This window comes from Musa acuminata, chromosome BXJ1-1 (assembly GCF_036884655.1).
Source record: "Musa acuminata AAA Group cultivar baxijiao chromosome BXJ1-1, Cavendish_Baxijiao_AAA, whole genome shotgun sequence".
Lineage (NCBI taxonomy): Eukaryota > Viridiplantae > Streptophyta > Magnoliopsida > Zingiberales > Musaceae > Musa > Musa acuminata.
The window spans coordinates 1171951-1188710 of NC_088327.1; the positions used below are offsets into that span (position 1 = coordinate 1171951).

At 40.5% G+C, this 16760-nt stretch overlaps 2 protein-coding genes across 3 annotated transcripts; one reads left to right on the forward strand and one right to left on the reverse strand.

Moving 5' to 3' along the window:
• The first annotated feature begins 581 nt into the window (after positions 1 to 581).
• Positions 582 to 4160, forward strand: LOC103982429 (E3 ubiquitin-protein ligase SINAT2). 2 transcript variants are annotated; one of them, XM_009399354.3, is made up of 5 exons: positions 582 to 701; positions 1070 to 1155; positions 1251 to 1448; positions 2546 to 2932; positions 3640 to 4160. In XM_009399354.3, exons 3-5 carry the CDS (start codon positions 1260 to 1262, stop codon positions 3958 to 3960), a joined length of 897 nt encoding a protein of 298 aa, XP_009397629.1. In that variant the 5' UTR covers positions 582 to 701; positions 1070 to 1155; positions 1251 to 1259; the 3' UTR covers positions 3961 to 4160. The 2 variants fall into 2 exon arrangements, with proteins under 2 accessions (XP_009397629.1, XP_009397637.1); XM_009399362.3 differs by having other exon boundaries at positions 697 to 952.
• Positions 4161 to 4329: 169 nt separating this feature from the next.
• Positions 4330 to 15213, reverse strand: LOC135680108 (protein TOPLESS-RELATED PROTEIN 2-like). The gene is made up of 25 exons (XM_065194126.1): positions 14274 to 15213; positions 14011 to 14190; positions 13812 to 13925; positions 13535 to 13693; positions 12923 to 13103; positions 12712 to 12838; positions 12516 to 12625; positions 12292 to 12430; positions 12085 to 12194; positions 11891 to 11960; positions 11678 to 11751; positions 11519 to 11614; positions 11335 to 11430; positions 11096 to 11223; positions 10604 to 10838; positions 10344 to 10517; positions 9568 to 9675; positions 9349 to 9498; positions 7632 to 7742; positions 7379 to 7558; positions 7143 to 7271; positions 6575 to 6670; positions 6170 to 6355; positions 5587 to 5759; positions 4330 to 4776 (listed from the first exon to the last, which is right to left on the reverse strand). Exons 1-25 carry the CDS (start codon positions 14351 to 14353, stop codon positions 4554 to 4556), a joined length of 3429 nt encoding a protein of 1142 aa, XP_065050198.1. The 5' UTR covers positions 14354 to 15213; the 3' UTR covers positions 4330 to 4553.
• Positions 15214 to 16760: the final 1547 nt, after the last annotated feature.

The following is a 16760-nucleotide window of genomic DNA, read 5'->3' on the forward strand; positions in this document are numbered from 1 at the left end:
GAGATGGAGATCGGGTCTACAAATATATTACTATCAACTTCAACTTCAGTCTTATCCATCGTGAAGAAAGGAAAGGATGAAGTTAAGATTTGATTTAGAATATGTTGAGCTGAACGTCAAATCCAGAAATTGTAATACCTTGATTAGTCTAATGAATATATTATTATCAATTTTAATTTAAATATTTTGATTAGTAATTTAGATCAAACAAAATTGATATACTAATTAACCCATCAATCAGACTTGCATCATAACATTTATTGTAACACTCTAATTAGTTTTATATCGAAAATTGGCAAACCAGATATAATTCTTTACTAAAGTGAGATATAAGATATAAATAATTTTTATCTTTAAAAAATTTATGCCTGAATCCGAATACTGAATGATCTCTCCTGTTCAAGACACGATAATATTAAAATTAAATAATAAATCAGGTCAATTTAATGCTTAAATTCATTTCCAACAAAACTAACCATATATATTGATTTTTTTTCATATAAAAAAAATTCTTCGAATAATATTTGTATTATCAGTCACATTCCTAGACTGTCCTCTTCGTGTTATATATATATATATATATATTATAATAATAATAATAATATTGGGTGAGCTTTCGTTGCAGCTTCCCAGAATGGACACCAGCGAGATGGCAGAAACCGAAGCCACCACCACTATCGGGAACCTCTCCCGATTCCAAGGTTTGTTCTTCCCCCCTCCCTCGCTCCAATCTTCTTCTTCTCTGGATTTACCCTTCCGGTTCCTGATGAATTGAGCAAACCCTGCTCTCCGACCCAACCCCCCGCCGCCCTTTTGGTGCCCAAAGCTACTGCCGCCTGGGTTGATCGAGAGTTGGATTGCGTCTGGTGGTGGTGGTGGTGGTATATAGATCTAGGATCCATAGGACTGCAATCTTCTGTGATGAGCAGGCTTGGGGATTTTGGGCGAGGCGGTAAGGGGCCGATAGTGGAAAGGATTACTTGGTCGATCGACACTATCTCGCTCATCTCTTTGGAAGATTTCAAGCATCGAGACTTAATCTTCTTAAGGTTCTTTCTTGTTTTTCCAGGACGGATTGGTCTTCGTGAGGAGCTCAAAGCGGGATCTTTCTCCAGATAGGTTGGTCGTCGTCGTGATTTGTTGCAGGCGGTCCAGGTAAAGAATTCGGCCCTTTGAGCTTCACTACAATTTACAGCTTGCAGCAAAAAAGACTTGATCTCGAAACGAGTTTCTGTGACTCCTCGGAGCAGTATCCCTCCATGGATGTCCCTGAATCCTATCCGACAGAGACCGAATTCTCCACCGTGGGTATGGAAACGGATCGTGTCCCGTCCTACAAATCTTCTGCTGCTTCTGGTGCTAAGGCAGGCATTTCTTCCACCGGTAGTGTGCATGAGCTTCTTGAATGCCCAGTTTGCACCAATTCTATGTACCCTCCCATACACCAGGTACCATCTGTTTCTGTGTTGTCTCGTCAACCGTATCAGGACATGTAGTGTAATGTCTGTGGGCAATTTGTTTCTCTCTGATATGAACTTGCTAGCAATGCATCATCTGTTCATTGCATCAAATATTTCTTTTATGTTTTAACACTTCGATAGATAGATAGATAGATCGATAGATAGGAATTTAAGTTTCTTGTCATGGATTGCTACTTGCCGGATGGCTCATCTTTCCTTCTTGACCTTTTAATCTGATAACTACATGTCATCAAGATATAGGTAGGGCAATTTGTTTCTCTCTGATATCACTTGCCTAGTTTCTTGAACTTGCTAGCAATGCATCATCTGTTCATTGCATCAAATATTTCTTATGTTTTAACACTACAATAGATAGATAGATAGATAGATAGATAGATAGATAGATAGGAATTTAAGTTTCTTGTCATGGATTGCTACTTGCCGGATGGCTCATCTTTCCTTCTTGACCTTTTAAACTGATAACTACATGTCATCTAGAGTGTAGTTAATATCATCGATCACTGAGGCGAATATTTCTAGATAATTTATGCCTTCTAGAGTGTAGTTTATTCATCACTCAAGTACAACTGGACATGTTTTCTCCTCATTCCCTCTCCCAGTGTTCTTTTCTGTATGGAGGCTGTAGATTGTCATTGACCACAATGCACAACAATTTATGAATTCACTTCCAACAATTTATGAATTCACAACGCTGAACTATGTTTTGCCTCTTCATTTGTACTTTTTCTTTGCAGGACTAATCTACATCAGCACTTTTTTATGCTTCTACATGTTGTTATCATGCACTTGTTCTGCCTTTTCTTTGACACTCGTTCATGTTTCTCATTCTCCTTATCGACTTACTAATTTTCTCGCTTGCTTTATGTCCAGTCTTTTCAGCAGAATGACAAAATCATTGGTAAATAACCTTTATAAATCCTGAAGAGCTTAAGATAGAGACTCAAAAGTGGATGTCCATGTGCACCACCTGATCTGATCCATAGCATAATATCTCGGATCCTAGTCTTATCCCATAAAGCCATATATGATGTGGAACTCAAGTCTTGTGTCATCCACCCTTGCAGTGTCCAAATGGTCACACTCTTTGTTCGAGCTGCAAACTCAGAGTGCACAACCACTGCCCTACTTGTCGCCAAGAGCTGGGGAACATCAGATGCCTGGCTCTCGAGAAGGTTGCAGAGTCACTGGAGCTACCATGCAGATACCAGAACTTGGGCTGCTTAGAGATACATCCATATTACAGCAAGTTGAAGCATGAGCAACTGTGCAGGTTCAGACCCTACAATTGCCCCTATGCAGGCTCAGAATGCCTGGTCACAGGTGACGTTCCAATGCTTGTTGCCCATCTAAAAACTGATCATAAGGTGGACATGCATGATGGGTGCACATTTAACCACCGGTATGTCAAACCCAATCCAAATGAGGTTGAGAACGCGACGTGGATGCTCACCGTAAGTTTTCCCCTCTTTCTCGGTAATTCTATCCCCAATTTTGTTGCTTCTATGGTAATGAGCAATGAGCTATTTTTGTTTCTAGGGTTAAATAGTATGCCTCAAGTATTCTGTATGCCATTTTTCCCCCCTCCCATAACAGAATTCTATGAAGACTTATAGGTTCTACAGACTGACCTATTATGTTTCATTCCACAAAATGTCAAAAGGAGATGATATGTTTTCCTTCCAAGACTTGAGGTTCTACAGACTGACCTATTATGTTTCATTCCACAAAATGTCAGAGGAGATGGTATGTTTTCCTTCCAAAGAAACAGCAGTATTGCCTAAACTCCACTCCCTTGCCTTGTAGTCCATTTGGCTTCTTGATTACATTCTCTGAAACAGTAGGACATAGGAGAGAACTAAGAAGTATGTTATATTGTTTACTCTTTCCAAGTTCTGTGAGGCTTAAAGATTAACAGAAAATTGCTGATAGATGTAGAAGCTCCTCTGACATAATTGATCTCTAAAGCTGATGAACCAGATAGTATGTAAACATCATTCTATTGTAGCTTACGTGAAATGCTATGAGATTAAGTTTAAGTCTGTGTAAGATTTTGAATTGTAGCTTACGTGAAGTGCTATGAGATTAAGTTGTAGTCATTGTGCATCGAGTCTTATGCTCCGTAGTTGTTTATTTCTTGTCATTCAAATATATCATGCAGGTTTTCAGTTGTTATGGGCATTACTTCTGCCTTCACTTTGAGGCCTTCCTCCTGGGAATGGCTCCAGTTTATATGGCATTCTTAAGGTTTCTCGGTGAGGACAGTGAAGCAAGGCACTTCAGCTACAGCTTGGAAGTGGGCGGCAATGGCCGAAAACTCACATGGCAAGGAGTGCCGAGGAGCATAAGAGACAGCCACAGGAAAGTCCGCGACAGCTATGATGGGTTGATCATCCATCGTAACATGGCACTCTTCTTCTCCGGTGGCGACCGACACGAGCTGAAGCTACGCATCACTGGTCGGATATGGAAAGAACAATGAACAATGAACTCAGTGATTTAGAATGCATCTTGCAAATGTATACGCCAAAGGCTCATCAATTCTTGCAACCTTGTAGTGTAACCTAAAACTCTTTATTCAAAGCAATGGAAGAAGCATGCGTGAGATCCACAACCATGACCGACCTGGAGTGCCAATCTTGGTCAGAGTCGATCTCTCCATGCTTCTTTCTATTTGAGATCTATAGCAGTCATGTCAACAGAAAGGAGTGTGAGAAGCTTTACAAAGAGATCCATGGCAGTCATCTAAAAATTTCCAAGTACCAAGAAAGAGTGACTGAGAAGCTTTACAAAGAAGAGATGATCCATAGCAGTCATCTAAAAATTTCCAAGTACCAAGAAAGAGTGTGAGTGAGAAGCGTTACAAAGAAGAGATCCATAGTAGTCATCTAAATATTTCCAAGTACCAAGAAAGAGTGTGAGTGAGAAGCTTTACAAAGAGACAGTAGTAGGTTAGCAGAAACAGAATGGAGAGATAAGCTGCTTCTAAAGGCTGGTTGGTATGGAATGTAATGTTCCATTTTCCTTATAAGCCCTTTGGGCACATACAAATATGATACTAAGCCAAAGGTTGAGTCACCTAGAAGGGGGTTCTGATACCTGATTACTGTTTAAAGCAGGATTGGGGGAGATGGTTGGCAGAGCTCCATTGTTGTCCTGGGGAGGTGCTGACCCCCAGTTCGGATCGGCATCAGGTGGCTCCACCACATGGACGGCACCGTCACTCATCCCCAGCGCGATCTGATTGGGCTCCGATGGGTGAGCAGCAATCGCCATAGGATAGGCAGCACCAGGGGGGCTGGACAAGGAAGCAGAAAGAGATGAAGCATCCATCAGATTGAACATAGTCATTTTGAGCTTTCTTTTGGGAAAGGAATTTAAGGAATTTGCAGAATAAAATGTCAGCAACTATAATGATTTTGAGCTTTTACAGCATGAAACTGACGCTATATGTTTACTGGTATAAAGTTAACTGCCATAGATTCCTCATAACTCTATACTATGAGCAAGAATAAAAGAAAAAAAAACAGATGCATATAAAGATGTTCTTTAGGGTTGAGTAATAAGTTACTACTTGAAACCCCTTCCAATACAATACAATTCAGCAATTGGAGACAAATATTAAACAACTGGCCCCATCATTAGTCGCTCCTTATTGTATAGGCATTGATAGACCAATTTACAAACAGTGTTTAGACTGGATACTGTTAGGATTAGGGAGATCTTAACCTGAGATTAAGTTTATTAGGCATTCAACCTGACCCAAAAGATCAGAGTTGGAGCCATAGACTTGACCCATTTGTTATTTGATCATATCCAAGTGTGACAATCTTGATCAAATGATAAATACAGGCCAATTGACAGCACCCAAATTCGACTAACCACGCCCCACTGATTTTTCCACCAGAAAAAATAAACATGGATTAAGTGCAAGGGAGCCTGAAAACATGTAGCGATCACCTGACCTAATCATTTGTTCTGTGCTTCCAATGGCAATGGCAATCAAATATAAGAATCAAGCAAGTAAAATGTCTTCCCACCATTTATTAACTGTTTTTTTTGTTCGCTTACCAGGTAAGGAGAGAAAATTTAATCAAAATAAGAATACCTAGAAACGGGTGGAGATATGTAGGCAGAGGGTGCAATCCGGCAACGGAGCCTCAGGCTATCCGCTTCAAAAACCCCAATAGCACCATCACAAAATGCAGAATATACCAGCACACCATCGCAAGAGTATATTGCACTTGAAATTGGTGCTGGGAGAGCATCTCTAGGAGACCACTGCATCAGTCGATAAGAACATTAGATGAACTAAAAGAGAAATTCAAAAGAAAGTACAATAATTTCATGACAAGATAGATCATCATTCAGCCTCTAAAGGAAACATGTCAAATGAGTAACATGACCTGAAATATCAAGAAAACAAAGTAAACTATGCCTGATATAAGCAGTCACATGACTAATTTCCTCCAACACAGGGATACAAAACTTTGGATACACAATAAACTGAGAATGCTTTTGTTCAAACTTTGCATGATTGCTTTTGTTCTTATTTAGGCAAGATAAATCATCAACTAACACACAAACATAAACCACAAACAAGCCTAGAAACTGAATTATGAGAATGCTTTTCAACTTGATACATCCTTTCGAATATGTATAATTGCAATTATCAGAGAGGAGGAACTAACCGAACACAAACACTCAAGTTTACTATCATAGATCGTTATTTGGCTTTGATGGACAACCAAGAGATGTGCCTGATCATTGTGAAACTGGACTTTGGTATCCCCAACTAATGGGGATGCATGGCCAGCAGGCACTTGGATAAATCGTGACTTCTTCTTCTCCCATCCATCTATGCTCCAAACACAAAGCTGCAATTTCATCTCATTAGAAGATAACCTTGATAAGATACTGGAGCTGAACAATTAGCATTTCATCAAAGATCGAAGACATCTAATTGGAACTAAAACAACATTGGAACATTATAATTCTCAATATTATGATAGTCTGGTTTTGATAATTGGGCTAGGCCCACCATATGCTTGATTCAGAATACGCTAATCAATCAGTAATACTTTTTATCTGCACACCTGAGCATCAGCTCCAGAAGATACAAGAACATTTAGTGACTGGGAAAATGCAAGACCAGTAATCTTTTTCTGGTGACCCTTCAGCTTCGTTTTGACCTGCAAGCAGGGAAGACATAAAATAAGGACAAACAGCCTGGAGACATTTCAAAAAATATGATAAATAATTGAAACACATCAACGATTATGATTAAGAAGCCTTTGAATTAGTTTTTCCAATAAATCCATTACCAAAAAAGTAATTACTCTGCACATAAAATAGCCCTTACCACTAAAGTCGCATATATCCATCATCCAAAAGTGATCAAATCCAATCATATAATGCCAAACCCTTTTATAGCCTTCGTATTGCAAGTATTCTAGGGACTAGGGGATACTAGAGGAAAACAAAGCGAAGTACCAGCTACAAAGAGAAAAGACTAAAATGGAAGGATTTGAAATATCAAATCAAACTGGATTTTCGACAAGCGATAGAGACACAAAATGCACTAGCAAAATGAAGAATTTCATTGCCATGAAGCACAAAGGGAAGAATTTCACTTGCGTGTGTGTACTGCAAGAGATTGCTAACCTCATCAACCCGGACATTATATATCTGAATAGTGGAATCTTCCATCCCAATTGCAATTATGTTATTATCTTGAGGATGGAATGCCAAAAAGGTGGCTGCAGGTGGGGGTGGCATGAAGGTCGTCATAACCTGCAAGACTTGTTGCAGTTTAGCTTACCAGGACAATGGAAAATTGATATTTAAGCATTTTTCTTGGAACAAAAGTATGGCTGAAATAAGTCAGAATAGGGATGTACCTTAAAAGTCATCATATTGAATAACGAAACCTTTCCACCAGATGCAGACATCACATAAGAGTCATTCTTTGACAAAGCAATACATGCACTTGCTTCTTCTGGATTGTTGTCACTGGTTTCATTAGTCATAAAAATACTGTTTGATGGTTGCCACAACTGAGGTGCGACAGAAGCAGTTGACTGAACTAACAAAAGAGAGTCAGAAATTAGCTATCTGTAAAAACATAATGCCTCACCAATGTTACTTGCTAACCTTGCCAGAAGGATTTCGATCATTACGAGTCCATTTCCATAGCTTATGTACGGCATTGGAACCAAGAGCTAATACCGATAGCCCAGAGTTTGTGTATAACAACCGCATCACCTGCAAGCCAAAGTATGTGTGTATACACAATTTGGTAGGTGAATTAGGCAATTCTTTTTTGTTTCGTTATAGCATTAAAGATTGATGAGCACATATACTAGTCAAAATTACAAAAATGAAAAAAAAAAGAAAGAAACATCAACTTCTTTTGAATTAGTATATCCTAGGACATACAACCAAGATATGCAATTTTGAATGGTACCGCCCAGTACGAGCGGTACGTACCGATCCGACGGCATACCGATACGTAGACCGCAAGCAACCGGGCGGAACGTTTAAAAGCGCCCCATATCGGACGATACGGGGTAATATCGAGCGGTAACGATCGAAATTTCGACCGTTACCACCCGGCACAACTCGGTAACGGTCGATTTCGACCGTTACCACATTGTAACAGTGCTACAGTGCTCCAACGGTCAAATTGACTGTTGGAGCCCATTCTTATAGTATTTAAACCCTTCTTCTCCCCTATTTCACTCCATTACATTCTCATACTCTCTTAAACTATTTTAAACTCTTTTTTTCTCATATTTGTGCTCTCCTAAACTCTACAAAAGGACACTTCATTACATTCTCATACTCTCCTAAACTCTACAAACTATTTTTTTTCTCACATTTGTGCTCCCCTATTCAAATGATTTTTCTGTAGATATTTCAATATTTACATAAGGACAATCCGTAATGGACCGAAATACGAACCTTGCACAAGATATTCTTCAAAGCCCGAAAAAGATATGTGATACTATTCTTACCTAATTTATATTGATTTTGCTTAACTTATGCTATTATTATATTTATTTCTAACTTAAAAACCATATCCCAATTTTTTTTCAGGTATTTTCAGAGGATTTTACACCTAAATTAGGTGTACTGCTCGGTACGCCCTGACGTACCGCTCAGTACATGGTACCGTACCATACCGAGCCAACCTCGAAACACCGGTACGGTACGGTATTGCATACCTTGCATACAACAATATGGGCATATGTACAGGATACAGAGACATTATGTTTATGTATATGCATAAATATTTCCTCAGTTGTATGTCATACCCTAAAAAAGGCCCTTCCAGTAATTAAATTAGTATTATTTATAGCCATGTGATAATTTAATACAAAAACTGGAACACTTGGACTACCTTACTAGCAACTACAAACGGTGAAAGGTGTTAAACATATGGCTAACAAACAAAAAGTTAAGCTGACACAATGGAGAATTCTTTACACCAAGTTTTATCCTTGATATCATGCAATAACAAAGCTTATATCAAGTTTCCCTCCTTTTTTATCGTAAACACTGAAGACAGAATTCATGGAATTTATTTATTTACATTGCACGACTAGTGTGAAAACATTTTATATTCCTTACAAGTTTGAAGTGATTGAGGACTGTGTTCTCAACCTAATCTCCATCCTCTAGTTCTTAATTATTACAAGAATCATACATAATAACAACTATCACAAAGGATAAAAAAAAATTATATATCATTGGAAGCACCTAAAGAAAATGCCTCGTGTAGCCAAATAAGGAATTGTTGAGTTAAATTCTTTGCTAGAACGCGAAATAGGAATTGTTGAGTTAAATTCTTTGCTAGAACGCGAAATACCTTGCTCTTTGTTGAGGTGGAATCAGGCAAATGCAAGGCTTTGATATGAGCAGAGTCAACAACGTCGGCTAACTTCCAGCTCTTAATCTTCTCAGTGTCTTCTGAAATCCTTGGCTTAACATCTGCAGCCCTATTACTATCCATAACAGCCTGAAATATTTGCCTAATATGTCAAGCTTCTATGTTTAAATAAATGCTACCTGTAAAAAGTTAGCTCACCAAGCTCGTCATTGACACTGCAGGTAAGACTCGGTCTGGACGCTCAGGAGTGGCCGCAACGGGGCTAGAAACATTAGAAACTGCTCCTAGCGAACTGACAACTGGGGCCTGCATGAAGAATGCAGAGAATGTTAAATAGATTCATTGTCATTGATTTCAGAACTTATCTTGGGTTTGTATGACGTAGTAACATTTTTTATTACATGAAAATGTATAAAAAGATTCCATGCTTTTAATTTGTCAAACAACTATCTTATATTCAATCTGGATACAAATCACATGTTAAACACCATAATTATCTCTCTTCAAACATATTGATGATTTTTATTCAAAACCATGTGAAGAGAGTGGCACATAAGTGACTCTTCAAACATATTGATGCTATTCTTTTTTAATGGATTTGTGGAGTGGGTATCGCGTACACAACAGGCACCTAGTGTATATCTATGTATCATGTAGATAACACACCAGAGATATAGAGGAGGGCCAGGACAAACAGGCCCACTTCATGTTTAAAAGGAGCTTGTTGTCTTTCTTTTCCCCCTTTGTTGGGTTTCTGCACCACAGAGGCTATAGAGAAGGCTAGGGCGAAGAGGCCCGCTTCATGTTTAAAAGGAGCTTGTTGTTTTTCTTTTCATGACAAGGGTTCACCAAACCCTAGTGACCCTTCAAGCAAGATTTGAACACCATGTCCTGTTCTCTTCAGATTGGAACCATCCAAGCCACAATTTCATGCAGCAATACTACCTTATGTAAGTAGTTAGACAAAATAATACCTTTACATTTGCATTAGTTAGTTGAAAAGGGCCACGTGAACCCTCAAATGCCCTGCTCTCAAGCATTCTTACAAGCCGCTGTCCATCAGCATTTGCCAAGATTTTGATTCCATTGTCGCTTGTCGTAACTGCAAGTAATGAGCCCTCACGATTAAATCTCAGTCGAGGACTTGCCTGCCATGAAGAAATGAGTATAGTAAGCCAAAAATTAAAATTTGCAACAAATTCAAGGCAAGTGTAACAGAGAATAGGATACTCACAGGAAGTCCACCATCTGCATCAGAAGTAGTCAGTATATTAGTATTATCCATATCCCAAAACTTAATCATGAATTCATCTCCGGCAGCCAGCAAGCGGTTCCTAGTGGTGTCAAACTGGACAACTCCTAATGAATGTTTTCTAAAGCCAGAATATGTTCTTTTAATTGCTCCTTCAGTCTCATTCCACTCAACTAAATGTGAATCACCATCTTTACTTGTTCCACAGGAAAAAAGCCTACAAGCACATCAGAAGATGAAACATGGGAATTGTTAACAATGAGCTAAGGTGGAGAATAAAGTTCAACACTTAACTCAGAGAAAGTAAAATCAGAATTATGGCATCCATACTAGAATATTAATTACCGCTGGACAGATGCAAAAAGGTGTAACAAACTAACAATGACTAACATGCACTAGTTGGGTCTTATTATTGCATACGGTATCCCACTATCTGATGGGCTAGTAAACATATGGCTGAGATACACTGTTTACCTTGTTCCATCTGCACTATATGCCATTGTCGTGCACCAACGTCCGGGAGCATCATAGTCAACTCTAGATCCCAAACAGTCATAAAGCCATGCTTTGATTTTCCCATCAATCGCAGTTGAGAAGATGAACTTCACAGATAGAAACAACAAAAAAGAAAGTCAGGAGATGCTTATAGATAAATAAACCTTTGAAGAATTTTCAACTTAACAGAAGCATTAACAACAGCGGTGAATACAAACCTGGATAGACTCTTTGTAGTGAGGACAAACAGAATATACAGGGGTTTCATGGCCCTCAAACGTATACTGCCTCTGTCGTGTTGCAACATCCCATACCTGTCCGTCATGCAATAAATGTTGTAAGAACATATGTTTCTTCTTCGACAATCTTATGATAAGTCAAATCCTATCCCTTACGACTCACTTTAATTGTCTTGTCATCACCACAAGTAATGATTGACAGACTCTTGTAGGGATGGGAAAAGGCAATGTCATTAACCCCTCCTACATGAGCATCAATCTGCAACAATGACCAGTCAGAAACCATGATATGGCTGTAAAGAAGTTACAATTTATAACTCACCTCCGACTGTTGCCGCAACTCTCCATTTAAACTAAAAGTGTATGTCTGAACAAGATGTTTTGAAAATGCAACACCTAAAGGCATCACCAAGTTAACAAGAGATTTTTTTTAGTTAGGACAATAAAATTAAGTGGGAAACTCATATGCGGCTACACCAGATCATAATTTAATAGAAATATGATACGAAAGAGTTTTTTTTTTGCTTTCATCTACCAAGAATAGAACCATCAGGACTCCATAAGCAGCGATTGACGGATATGATAGCATCTTTCATAAGTGCCGCCTGAAATTTGATTTAATGAAGTTATTTAAGTGTGAAATTATTCCATGAGAACCACGCAAGAAATTCCATGTTGTTATAGTCCGACTCAAAGCAACTAGGTCTAATTTTCAGTTTAGAGAAATACCTGCAAAGACAAAGAACAAGTTCCAATATCCCACACCTTGAACGTCTTGTGTGCGACCCTTTCTCGAGATCCAACTTCCCATATGCCAGTATCACCGACATTTGTCCCGACTGGAAGGCAAAACAAAGAGCATATAGGCAAATGAATTTAAACACAAATTATAAACAAAATACAAAGGTTCCACTCATGAATATTTCAAGCAGCTACCTAGAAGAATGGTATGGTGCATCGGGTGAAAATCCAAGCTCATTACATTAGAACCTTGATTAAGAGTCCGTACCACAGTCTTGGGTATGTCATCTTGCGAATAAACATTGCGTGAATAAGTTGCACCAGAGAATGACACCTAGAAAAATAATTTCATTCACTTTTGACAAATAGTGCATTCTGCTTTGTTAGTTCAATAATATTTGAGATTGTCTCCTTTGTACCTCATCTGCTTGGCCTATACGGATTCTCTTCATCAGGTGTTCAGATTCTGCAGTGTGATAATCAATACCAGGAGAACTTGTAGGAAGCCGTGGGTGATTTAGAAAAGCAACTGCGGAAGTATAACCATGGGTTAATAAGAAGAGAAGTCATGAACATTATCCAAGCTCATAGGAGACTAAATTAAAAGAGATATACCTGCATTTGGAGGCTGCACCAGACCTGGGGGGCCATGTGCCACAGCAGCATGTGGTAGTGACGGGCTAGCATTGGTCATCCACCCTGCAATGGCACTTGGAGGTGGAGAAACAATTGGCTGGAAAGGCTGAACCAAAGCATACAACAATAATAGTCAACAATCAGCCAAAAGAAGAGAGCAGTCAATGAAAAGTGAATCTAGTCCACTTACACCATGAGAGCCCATTGGAGGGAATGCCCCAGTCTTAGGGATATGCCCAACGAGCGGACCATTAGTTGGTGGAGGTGCTCGTGCTCCATTAGCAGAAGCAGCACAAGCGTGATCAATAAAGAGTGTTTTAATGTCAGGGTTGGAGCGTGGGTTCTTGCAAAGCTGATGCTGCCAATTAAGACTAAACAAAGACCATAAATCAGTAAGATATTTGACTCTTGAATGCTGAGCACAGACTACATACAAAATATAGTAAACACAAAGTACTGCATAAAACAATTGTTCGCTTTCAAAAGAGAAAAAAAAAAGATTAAAGCCTTCTACTTAACAATGTGGCGGCTGTCATCAAGTGTGTTTTCATGTACATTGTTAATGGCCTTCAAAATTATAGCAATTCAAGAACAAGTCATGTATCTCAATAATAGAGGAGTACTACAAATTCGAGTCACTTCTCTTGGCCAACTGATAGAATACTAGCCACACAAGCTACATATGTAAACCAACTATGAAACGGTAACTTAGTTCACCCAGCTACTAGGTATTATTGGAATTATTCTCATCCACTAAAAAAAATAGAGCAATCATTTAATTCAGAAAAAAGGGACTCTGTACCTTTGGTTGATTAGTGTTCGTAAGCGAGAAGCTTTAAATGGTGGAAATGTTAACTTATCACGAAACAAAGGATTAGCTTCAATAAGTTTCTTAAGCTCCATAAGCATTATACTCCGTGCCGATTTTGTATCCCCGTACTTGGAAAGCTGCTCATTCTGCCTGTATTAATTTGAAAGTGAAGAAAGATAGTTCACTACTCCAGCCGATAGGAGGCATTATTCCTCAAAAAAGTGATAGGAGGCATAACCAGTAGCTCTTTAGATTTAAAACTAATTACCTAAAATTCTCCAGAGTGAGCAAAACAGTGATCTCCTTGAAGAGCTCCTCATTGAAAGAAGCAAAAACTTTTAGATCCTTTACAAGTACCTCAACAGCTTTCGCCCTATCATGTCTGAAAATACATGAAACACCATTCAAAAAGGGACCAGTTAAATTGGAAAATCCACGTCCAAGACAAAAGAATGAAATAATTCTACCTGTCAAGTGCTTCGAGGTACTTCTGTTTTCTAATCTCAAAGAAGATTTTCATGGAGTAGCGATTGTCTTCCACTTTGGTGAAACCACCAAGATATCTCTCAACTTCATCCCATTCCCCTGCCTGAATCAGATCCTCAAAATGTTTCATGTTGAAGTAAAAACCCGACTCCTGTTCCAACCTACAATTCAACCAGTTGCTTAATTAAAAGGCCAAGGAAGTTTAAGAGCTTTAAATGATGTAGCCTACAAGAAGAAGCCTTACTTATGAACAGCATCCTTGAATTTCTCCTCATCTAGGAATTGCAGTATCAGGAAAACCAGTTCCCTGCTTAATGAAGACATTGACCCAGGAATCGTCGAGCACTCCAGCGCAAAGATTTCGAATCGAAAAGGAGGAGAGAAAGCAGAACCAACTAAGGATCTTCCAAACAACAGACTCACAAAACTTGAGGCGTACAAAGATCCTTCCCCTAAGCTTCTACCTCCTCTGTTCCCACCTCCTTTGCTATAGAAAGTGATCAAAGACTCTGCCGCATGTTCTCCGAAGTACAAACAGAGGCCAAACACTTTTAAATATCAGTCAAAATACTCTGAAGAGGATAAAAACCACAGCTTTCCACCTTAAAAACGAACTCAGAATCGGAAAACCCTTCTACAAAACAAACACCAACCACAGAGCCTCCGCCACGTGCTTCGTAAGTCCAGGAGCACAAAAATCACGACCTTCCCGCAAAAGAACCCTAAAGGCCTGCTGAAGCATGAACCGGAAAGCCCCAACTTAGAAAACAAGCACTAACAACAGCGACTGCGCCACGTGGTTCCCTAGTCTCGGAGTACAAAAACCGCGACCTTCTCGCCAAAACGACCATAAATAAGCACCGTCTCCCAAAACACAAGCCAAGAATCCGCCGGGAAAAGGCACCAGATCGCCGTCAAAAAGGAGGAAAAGCTCGCGTCAGCGATCCGGAGCCGATCTGAACCAAGAAAGACGCTCCCTTCACGAAACCAAACGAAAGCACCCTCGATCGGGAGCTCGATTCCTCCAGAACAGAGGAAGAAGCACCGATCGGACCCGAGAGGATCGACGCCTCCGCATAAACTTCTAGGGTTTTGAAGGGTGCGCTTTCTCTTCCCCACTCCCGCTTCTTTCTCTCTCGACTCTTCTCCTCTCCTTACCACCCGCGGCCTTCGCTTCTCTCTCCTCCTCTCACGCCTTTTATAGCCCTACTCGAACTCCGCTTGAAATTACCTCTCTACCAGCCTAAAGCCACGTCGGCTCGTCGGCAATAGTACGGCCGAGTCAGGGGCTTTTGCGGGATTTCAACTCCGGGTCGCTCTCGCTTGACCGCAGGGGTAAAACCGTCAGCCTGAACTTAAGGACGAAGCATCTTCCCTTTACGGCCCCACATTTTTAAGGATATTTCGGTCAATTCACGCTTCCAGAAGAGAGAGGACCCACCGCGTCAACCATCCTCGTACCCGATTAAATCGCCCCGCTTTTGGATTTCTTTTCGAGCTTCGCGGGTTTTGACAGAACGATAAGAACACTTGTGTTTTCCATAAATGTACCCCATCTCGCTGGTCTTGGACCCGTAACAGAGACAAAAAGAGGGTGAGTTTAGCAGAGATGTTATGCCCGTTCGCACCGACGGCATCGGGCAATCGGCTTATCACCATCTCATCGTGTGTTGCGCGAAACACTTACGGATAAGCAGAACGAGTTATCACTCCCCGATGATGACTCCGGCCGTCTCTAATCTTCTAAGTAAGCTAGATACGTGCGTATGCTCGGTACAGGCAACACCTAGTTCAACCACTGAGATCCGTACACGTTTTCACCGATGGCCTCACGCTTTAATGCCACATGACGCATGCACCAATCAACAGCTGCCCCGTGCTGTCCTGGAGACAGCAGAACCTGAGTCCACTGCAAATGGAGATCTAATCGAATCTGCTGTGTGGGAGTTTACAGCATTAAAGTATGAGTGCTTCATTAAGTAAGGGTCACGTCATTGGACTACAGTTCTTCATTAAGCCTGGAGGAAGTAAGTACGTACGTTTCGGAACGGGGAATTCCAAGGGCAGGACACGATGGTCATTTAGCTAGGGGAAGGGGGGCATTGTGGGAATAAAGTACTCATAGGGGACCGACGGAATGACGAATCTGACCCTGGAATCGAAGTCTTCTTGACACCGCGACTCGCGCGAGACGAGATTTGGCTCCATCTCGCGTGGCTTTCAGTGATGGATGCGTCGCGCTGTTGACCGCGAGACCGGTAGCTGGGAGGAGATGTGGACGGCAGCGATCTCACGATGCCCGCGGGGCCCTCCTCCTGCGGTGGAATTTCTATTCCTACTTTTGGTCTGCTGCGATGTGCCCCCATGATGTGTTGACTACAGGAAACATACTGTGGTACATCAACATGATTACAGAGAACTCAGTTGATGGTGCCTAAAGCTCTTTTATCAGGTAATAATCTTCCTCTGTACATACACATTGATCAGCACACGAAGATGGCATGGGATCTGTTTTATGAGATGGGTACCTCACGTCTGTGCGTTGTTTTCTGGGTCATGTCACTTTCAGTTGGAAGGTGGCCAAAGCCTGAGAGCATGGCCCCTTACGATGCACAGGGGAAGGAAGAAATGTGTGGATGAGCAGGGCAGGGTTGTACCGGCGCCGAGCAGGAACAAGTCTGGCCATGGCACACTCGACGTCCCTGAGATGACAGCCGATCACACATCAGAA

Bases quoted from the DNA above. Each gene is read 5' to 3' on its own strand.
- LOC103982429 (XM_009399354.3), top strand. From the start codon at position 1,260: ATGGATGTCCCTGAATCCTATCCGACAGAGACCGAATTCTCCACCGTG. The intron at 1,449-2,545 runs GTACCATCTGTT...CCACCCTTGCAG, and splicing joins TGTACCCTCCCATACACCAG to TGTCCAAATGGTCACACTCT. The intron at 2,933-3,639 runs GTAAGTTTTCCC...TATATCATGCAG, and splicing joins ACGCGACGTGGATGCTCACC to GTTTTCAGTTGTTATGGGCA.
- LOC135680108 (XM_065194126.1), bottom strand. From the start codon at position 14,353: ATGTCTTCATTAAGCAGGGAACTGGTTTTCCTGATACTGCAATTCCTA. The intron at 9,499-9,567 runs GTGAGCTAACTT...CAAATATTTCAG, and splicing joins CAGTGTCAATGACGAGCTTG to GCTGTTATGGATAGTAATAG. The intron at 4,777-5,586 runs GTATTCTTATTT...TTCCTTGTCCAG, and splicing joins ATATCTCCACCCGTTTCTAG to CCCCCCTGGTGCTGCCTATC.